This window comes from Adiantum capillus-veneris, chromosome 7 (genome assembly GCF_014529385.1).
Source record: "Adiantum capillus-veneris isolate H3 chromosome 7, ASM1452938v2, whole genome shotgun sequence".
NCBI lineage: Eukaryota > Viridiplantae > Streptophyta > Polypodiopsida > Polypodiales > Pteridaceae > Adiantum > Adiantum capillus-veneris.
This window is the reverse complement of record NC_140937.1, coordinates 44,019,197-44,028,446: the sequence shown is the minus strand read 5'-3', so window position 1 is coordinate 44,028,446 and position 9,250 is coordinate 44,019,197. Positions and strand designations below refer to the sequence as shown.

At 43.5% G+C, this 9,250-nt stretch overlaps 1 protein-coding gene across 1 annotated transcript; it reads right to left on the bottom strand.

Moving 5' to 3' along the window:
* Positions 1-1,148: 1,148 nt before the first annotated feature.
* On the bottom strand, positions 1,149-4,116 carry LOC147453762 (uncharacterized). Its single transcript, XM_086515853.1, has one exon. It carries the CDS (start codon positions 3,782-3,784, stop codon positions 1,406-1,408), a length of 2,379 nt encoding a protein of 792 aa, XP_086371979.1. The 5' UTR covers positions 3,785-4,116; the 3' UTR covers positions 1,149-1,405.
* Between the last annotated feature and the right edge of the window lie 5,134 nt (positions 4,117-9,250).

Genomic DNA, 9,250 nt, shown 5'->3' with positions numbered 1-9,250 from the left:
ATCTTCTTTACTAAGTTTTTTAATTTTTGCAATTTCTTTGTCATATACAACTAGAGGTAAGATATGTTCAAGGTATGTTGATTTATTGATGATCTTCATATATAAGGCTAAACACATGAGGAATGTGGAACAATGGACACCATGGTTATAAGTACTTTACTCAAAGGTACTCATATAGTTTGAAGGTCAATTCACTAGCAATAATGTTTAACATATGTTGTGCTTAGACCATTGGTTACAACTTTCATTCTGTTATCGATTTACTGGTGTAGGAAACATCAACTTGGTTAGAACATTTTCATCGATTTAGGCAATGCAGATTCGCTTGTTTAGGCAACTCAACTATAATTGTAGATCCGTCCGTTTAAGCAACATTAGTGCAGATTCGCCAATAAGTATCGGTCGCATAAGAAAACAAAAAGAGTTCTTTTGCGTACCAAAATGAGTATCAACATTTCACACAAACCTTTAGTATTAATTTAATGTAGCATCAAGCTCTACAAACGAAGCACATCTTGAGCTGGTGTTAATTTTCATGACAGCAGTAACTCTTTAAAGTTCTGAACAATGCATCCCTGCAACAGGCTTGCATCTATGAGAACTCTTTAAGTCCCAGGATAATATGGGGTTGAGAGATCCTTGTGTATCATCAACAGCTCAAGCCAGGTCTAACTTAGGGCTCCGATTCGATGGGTGCAAAGGCATGCTTGTGAAAGTCTGGTGGGTACTTGATTGGAGACTGTATGTAGATCTATCTATAATTCATCTATATAGATAGAGAGAGATGCAAAAAACACATCTAACACCACGGACCTCACTCAAACATATCAGCTTAACAATGCAATATCGTACCTCCTGATTGCTACCATAAATGCACTGCATGCTGCAGAAGAATAAAGCTTCTCCTCTTGCAAACAATTTTGTTCGTGTTCTTCAGACACACACAACAATAAACAAAACTAAAGGAAAAGTTGGGTTGCAAACGAGAAACGGGCACAACACCTTTTCAATCACACCACACTGCCTGAATGCATATTAATGTTTAACTTGGTGATTACCAAAAAAATCTCAGTGTTACTTACGCACAGTAACAAAGACTCTGGGCACCATGATATGAAGGCTTGGAAGAGACCTTCCGAAGATCCATGCACACACAAGTGTTGCCTCCTTGATGAAGAAGTTTTCGATGACATTTGGTGCAATCATACAAGAGCCAGAAGATTGGCAAGATATGGAATTCGAAACTTAAGAAGGGGGGACTTGAAGTGGGTTGGGGGAAGGGATTTTCACCTTTACATTGAGCACTAGCAAGTATAGCATGCTTGCACTAAAGTACAGTTATTCAAATATCTGCATCTGTCCTACCTGTATAAAGCAAAAAATGTATAATCTTCCTGTTTTTAACCTAATCTTCAAACGCCATACAATGAGCAATACACGGGACCCAAGCCAGCGCTCCTGTCTTAACCATCTGCTTAGAATCTCTCCAGATACACTCCCATTCGCTTTCTCTGCTTAGCCTTTCATCGATGCCTTTATCATCAAACATCTTCATGACGTTGTGCACATCTAGCCTCCAGACCTCTGCCGGTACGTCTGAAATTACATGATGATTGAAGGGATCTACTTTGATCTTGCCTGTTAAGGCATAAAGCTGCAAGGAATGTCCAACCAACCTGCTTATCCTTGCTGGAAGCTTAGTGACCACTATCCATGATTCTGCTTTAAAATCGTACACCTTGAGCAGCGAATCTTTCCAGTCCGCTACAAACAGAAACGAGTCGCATGAGGTAATTGGGCCCCTCTCCAATCCCTTTCTCATGCCAGGGCGCATCCTACCCCACCTACCTTCTGCTGGATTAAAGACCTCCCCTTCCACATGGCATCCAGGACCGAGGTTTTCCCCTTTGACATACACACAACCTTCATGCTCCACACCCACACAGGTCCTCATTGATGTGTTCATGCTCGAGATCATGCTCCACTTGTTCTGCTTCAAGTCGTAAGCCTCTGCCGAAGCACCCTCATCAATGTCTTCGCTACCCCCTGCTACATACAAAAGCTCGCCTAAAGAAACGGCAGCAGCATGGGACCGTGCAACTTGCATGGGCGTCACTGAAACCCAGCAATTTCGACAGAAATCATATTTGTGCACTCTGTTTGTCGGTTTACTGGGTCGGGTGAAGGAATGAATTTCTGCTTGATCCCCACCAATGACAAACAATGTTCCGCCAGAAACTGCCACAGTATCAATTTGCCACCAATCATACGGATCTATTGCCCAATCAGAAACCGCCCCTCCTTGTGGCGAAGATTGGCTGTCAGGGGATTGACTCCAATCAGGAGAAACTCTTGATCCAGGTGAAGTGTTGCCATCCTCCCTGGGTAAAGGAGGAAGGCAAAACCACTGATGCGATAGCAAACTAAATATTTGAACACGATTCCCATGCACAACAAAGGAAATATGAGCTTCATGTATTCCCAAAACATTCCTTGTTTTGAAAAACTCCTCTGACGACAAGAGGTCCCTCCACCGTCGGCACACCATGCGGAAAGACTGGTTGTACTTGATGAATGGCACTCGCATCAGACAAAGCTGTGCAAGATCATTTGGCAATCCAGGAATCAAAGCTTCCGAAAGAGACCCATCATCATGCACATGCAAGGATTTTGCCGGAGACGGGGAAGGATGGCCCCACCTACTCCCATGAAAATCTCCACAGGTATGGTGATCTTCTGACAGCTTCTCCATTGGTGGAGAATCAGAAAATGAGTGGTATCTCCAAGATGGAGATGGATGAATCCACTTGTTGCTGCTACCCCTAAAAGCATCACTTGCTGGCGAGTTATCCATAAAAGACTCTGAAAAAGAGGCGCTCGATGGTGAAAAGGAGCCGCATTCAAAAGGTGCGTGTGTTGCAAAGCCAGGGAAATAAAGCGAATCGTCAGAAGTTGAACATACCCCAGTAAGCTGATTCACTGAGTTGGAAGGGAACCTTTCCAATGATGGTGAGCAAGGGGAGACCTGCGAAGAAGAACAGATGGATGCGGGCGACAATGGCAATGATTGGTTGTCTGAATCAGAAAACGGGACATCCGTGTAATCTGGAGAAATTAATAGCTGAAATTCAGGTTCCAGAATGGAAGAATCCTGTATTTCAGAACATGAAGTCTCTATGGTAAGAGCTTCGCTTCGGGGGCTGTCCAAAAGAGCTCCCAGCAAAGGAACCTTCTTACTTGCTTGCTCAGAATTAAAACTCGTGATAGGGGTCCAAATATGCCCCTGCTCAGAATTGAAGCTTGCAATCCTACCCTCCAACTTTGCAAACTCAAACCCATCCCCCTCATCATCATCCTCATCAGAGCTCAAATCTGTCAATCCAGAAACAGGACCCTCCATGTTTGCACAACGCAGCCTCCTCTCCTGCTCAGTGCACAGCTTGCGAGGGCTCTCCAGCAGGTGGACCGGAGAGAAGACACCATCGGCCTTGCTGGGAAATAAATCAATACTCAGTGTCTGAGTGAGGTCCTCTGACTCGTCGTCTTCCTCTCCCTCAAGCTGCCTACTATGGCTGAGGCTTTGGGACACTTCCTTTTCCTTTTTGTGCAAGGAATGGGGGATATTGTTGTCAGATTGACTCCTGATTAGGCGCAATGAATAACTCTTCTGCAGGAAAACCGAGACAACAGAAATGGCCTGCTTTTGCTTATGTATAAGACTCTTGCTGCTGCCTCTTCGGCCTGAAGAATGTTGCCGATTTAAATTGCTGCTTGTGCACCCCATAGCTGCCTAACGGGGCTTCGCTTGTGAAGCATTCCGAGATTAAGGCTTCCACCAAACACTTACACAGAAAATTGAAGCTAATTCCAGAGCAAATTTAGGGTTTCCGCACATCAGGACAGGACCCAAAATGAGAGTCTTTCAGAAATACCTTAGATTTGATACGTAGCCGTCGTGCAAAGGCAACAGGGGAAAGGAGCAGAGGAGAGCGCGGATGCCGAAGAAGACCAAAAGGTTTATCTCACTTCTCCTTTTCACTCTTCATCACCACGAGATGCCAGGGGACAACTGAAACCTTCAGCGTCGGCAACTTGGCAAAGGAAGCCCATGTCCGGCCATTCGGTCCAAAACTGAAGTCTCAGGTGGCCTAAGAGGGCTCCCCATTAGTCAAGCCAGTGGGGATCTATGGCTAGAAAGAGGCGTCGCAACTGGGTCTGATCAGAGGCGTAGTCAACTAGATGTGACTTGGGGACCAGTGAACTAAACAAAAAACATTTTCCCGACTATTTTTCTATGATTAGTTTGCAGAAAAGGTTCAATTCCAATCACATTTATGAAGTAAATCACCATTGAATATGCTCCAATGGAAGGGTAGTAATGTACCTATATTTTGTGTCAAAAGTTGATCCCAAAGTGAGTGTATATAATTCATCAATCATTCAAATCTCACAAGAATGAAAAAGTAGAAGCTAGCAAATGTTTCCTTGAAGGGTCATGTTTGTTTCTCCTCTATTATAGGAGGGTCAATTTTTTTGGATTTTCAATGCATTGAGGGGAGTTCATTACCTTCAAGTTTTTAGAAACAGTGGTGCCATGATGATTGTCATAAAATATAATATCTGACTAACCCAAATGATTTTCTCATATTAAAGTGATCATTTAATGTGATATCACGTGCGTTCAAGACATGTTTGTAAAACCCTTTATTTGTGAATTTTGTTAGAAATATAATGTACCCTTTCTTTTAAAATCTATAAGTTTTTTTCAAATTTGAAAAAATAATGCCCTTGTGTATATACATTTTTGTAAGTTTCAAGAACTTTAAATATCCTTTTGTTGAACTCACTTGATAGGTTACATTTTTATTCGGTGACCTCCCTGGGCTTATGGATCTATCTCAGCACGAAACCAAAGTCAATGGATCCAAATGGGAGATGGTCTGTCAAAAAAGAAATTATAGCTAATGGAGCTTGAAAGACCTTAGGGTTAGCTTCATTAAAGACCTCCAAAGGTTAGCGTTAAAAGTCTTTAGACCTAAGACCCTAGGGTATGTTAGACCTTAGGGTTAGCTTCATTAAAGACCTCCAAAGGTTAGTGTTAAAAGTCTTTAGACCTAAGACCCTAGGGTATGTTAGACCTTAGACAAGCTAAGCATGTGCTTGAGGTGCTTGTCATGCTTGAGCTGACTAAGCTGCTTGAGGTGCTTGTCGTGCTCGATGACTAAGGTGCTTGTCGTGCTTGAGTTGACTAAGGTGCTTGTGGTGCTTGTCGTGCTCGATGACTAAGGCACTTGTCGTGCTTGATGACCAAGGTGCTTGAGGTGCTTAAGGTACTTGGGTGCCAACATATTTGAGGTACATAAAGTCAAAGCAAGGCCTACAAAGTGTTGGGGTATAAAGCCCAATGTGGTCGCCCAGGTAAGTGGGCGGGCCGCCAGGTATGTACACATATTCTTTTGTAAAAACCTAATAAGAACTCACTATGCTCTACACATTACAGTAGAGCGAGTTCACCATATCGTCGTGCTCTTCTTCTTGCACTCTCTCTCGCGTCGCACTTCCGCTCGTACTCCTTCAACTGGTATAAGAGCTCAGATCGAGGCTCGGGGCAGCACTGCAGGAGGCTAGAGTCACCAACTCATATTGGAGTGAAATTCGACAGGTGAAGACACGGCCCCAAATCTCGTGGGACGGTCCAAAGGACTCGGTGTTGTCAGAATTTCATTCTGAGGTCATCTCGGCCACCGTTCGGCTTCGACAAAGGTCTGCGCAGACCATTTTCGACTACGTGGTCTCAGCGGGTGCAGATCCGACTTTGCAAATTTGGGATTTTCGGCCTACGACTGTAGGTGCTGAGGATATCGACACTCCCAGAGTGTTGATTTGTGGCTGTCTACACATCGAAGGACGGCTCACAGTTCTTGGAGGCGTGTCACATACGACAAGGGCGCATCTACACACAGACTGTAGGCGACATCCACTAGTTCATCAGGTAGCTTGTGTTTGCTGCTTGATATTCCAGATTTCATCCTGACATTGCAGGTACTCCCACATGGGATGTATTGTCAGAGATGATGTATGTCTATTGAGGGTTTGCTGGCTGTGAGTCACGCAGCAAACAACCGTCGCAGCAGTTACAGCATACAGTGGGAAATTTGTGGATGTATGACTTTGTGGGAAGTCTATGTACTGTCAGATTTACTGCAGCCTTTGTTGAGGGTCGAGTGAGGTTTTATTGAGCTGGGGGATTCTCGAATGTTGAGATCCTTTCGGTGATACAGGTCTTGGAGCGATCCCTTGAGCACCCTTAGATAGGCAGCTAGGATGTATTGACTGTGAGTTAGACAGTTGGGATTGCATCTTTGCTTTACTGCCGTTGAGGCATTGTCGTAGTCTATGCTTACAGGACAGTGACAGGACAGTCAGAGACAGTACAGGTGCAGGACAGGTTTACAAAGCAACTTACAGTGTCAGAGAGATAATGTGATTTTGAGCTGTTTTTGGTCTGTTTTTTAGTACACCAGAGCCATTTTACAAAGGAGACTCTGCCAAAATTTATGCAGAATCTGAAGCTTTCTTGTTTATTTGACAGGTTGATATTGGTTCAGAGGTCAGTTTACAGGGGAAACTCTGCCGAATTTTTCCCAGGAAAGTAAACTACTGTGAAGCGTAGCTATGGCTCGATCACAGGACACTGCTCTTTACAATATCAAGAAGCCGGATGGAACCAATTTCCCATTGTGGAAGAAGCAGATTTGACACGTGGTTGTACAAAAGAAGCAGATAAAACCTATAAATCTCAAGGGGATAAAACCAGAAGATATGGACGAAGATGAATGGAGCGAAATGGATGAATTGGCACTTTCTACCATTATGCTGACTTTGGCAGAAAGCGTTTACTTCAATGTAGCAGACGAGATGTCGGCTTATCAAGCATGGTTAAAGCTGAGTGATCTTTATGAGAAGCAGAGTGCAGCTTCACAGGTATACTGGCTTAAGAAGCTTGTTGACTTGAAGATGAAAGAGGGGACACCTATGTCCAATCATCTGAATGAATTCAACACAATCTATAGTCAGTTGTCAGCTCAAGGTGTCAAGTTTGATGAACCTGTTAGAGCTATGTTCCTGTTGATCACATTGCCAGAAAGTTGGGACACTTTTCGCACAGCTTTGAGTAATTCTGCACCTCCACATGGTTTGAACATAGCAGGTGTAGAAGGAAGTCTGCTTACTGAAGAAACCAATAGAAAGACAATGGACAAAGGCAAAGGAACAGCCTTAGTTGTCAGGGGAAGGACCAAAGAAAAGTACAAAGGTGGAAAGAGGAATCAGTCTCGTAGCAAGTCCCGTAGTGCTAAAGGCAAGAGTGACATAGAATGCTACCATTGTGGCAAGAAGGGTCACATGAAAAGAGATTGCAGAGAATGGAAAGCAGAAAAGGGCAAAGAGAAAGCTGAAGACCATGGTGAGAAGAACAAGTCCTCAGTGAAGATTCAAGAAATAAATGTGACAAACACTGTTGCAGAGGATGACAGTCTAGTGTCAGGAGACATCTACTTCTTGAAGAATACAATGGACTCAGCTCTTCTTACAGCATCTGATGGAAATGCAATGAGTGACTGGATTATAGACTCAGGGGCATCACTTCATGTGTCTCCAAACAAGGAGTGGTTTACTTCTTATGTGACCACTAAAGATCATGTTCGGCTAGGCAATGGGCAGACATGTGAGATCTTAGGTGTTGGAGATGTTCAATTGAAGTTTCAGAATGGCTCTTCTTTCACGCTGAAGAATGTGAGACATGCTCCCGCAATTACAAAGAGCTTGATCAGCACAGGTTTACTTGATGATGCTGGCTACGTCACCACATTTGGACAGAACATGTGGAAGATATCCAAGGGTTCTATGACAGTAGCACATGGAGTAAAGTCTGGAGGACTTTACATGATTTATGTATCAAATGTCTCTAAAAATGTAAGCAATGTAACCGAGCAGCCGAACGTTTCTTTGTGGCATAGCCGGTGAGGTCATATGTCCAAGAAGGGAATGGAAATCTTGTCTCGTTCTGGTTATTTGCCTGGCTTTTCATTTAATGATTTTGAATTCTGTGAACATTGTGTGTATGGTAAGCAAACACAGCAGCCACATAAGCATAGAAGCAGTAGAAGAGATACACATTTGGCACTTGTTCATAGTGATTTGTGTGGACCTATGCCTAACCTATCTCTAGGGGGAGCTTCTTACTTTATGACATTTATAGATGATTACTCGAGGAAAGTATGGGTTTACTTTCTCAAGCACAAGGATGAAGCGTTTAGTGTTTTCAAAATGTTTGTGACACTTGTGGAGAATCAGAGTGGCAAGAAGCTTAAATGCTTACGCACTGACAATGGTGGAGAGTATGTTTCAAAGGCCTTTCAGGATTTTTGTGAGTGAAAAGGTATAAAACGTGAACTTACTGCTCCTTACAATCCTCCTCAAAATGGTGTTGCTGAGAGGATGAATAGGACCATACAAGAGAAGGTCAGAAGTATGTTGTCTAATGCACAACTGCCAAATGGGTTTTGGGCTGAAGCTGTATCAACAGCTGTTCATCTTGTAAATAGATCTCCTAGCAAGGTTTTGCAGAAGGATTCAGTGCCAGAGATGGTATGGTCAGGCAAAATGCCCTCATACAAGCATCTTAGAGTCTTTGGCTGTGAGGCATATACTCACGTTCCAAAGGAATTTAGGAACAAACTTGAGCCAAAGAGTAGAAAGTGCATCTTTCTAGGCTATGGTAATTCTGGTGAGATGGGGTGTATACAGACTTTGGGATCCCGAATCCAGAAAGGTTGTCCGCAGCAATGATGTTCACTTTAATGAATCCAAATATCATTCTAAACCAGAGAGGGTTGAGGAGATTAGAAGAGTTGTCTTCCAAGAAGATGGACCTGCACGTGCAAGACAAAATGCCAGGGCTCAAGAGGAGCAAGGACAGGATAGAGTGGAACCACAGGTTGTGGCTGAGCCTGAGCCACCTATTGTGCATAGATCTGGACGTGTCACGCGACCTCCTGATAGGTTTGCATCTATGAACTATGTCATGTTGACTGATTGCAATGAGCCTTCATGTTACAAGGAAGCAGTGCAAATGAAGGACTCCGGGAATTGGCAATTGGCCATGCAGTCAGAGATGACAGCTCTGCATAAAAACAAGACATGGAAGCTAGTTAAATTACCACAGGGCAAAAAGGCTCTACCTTGTAAA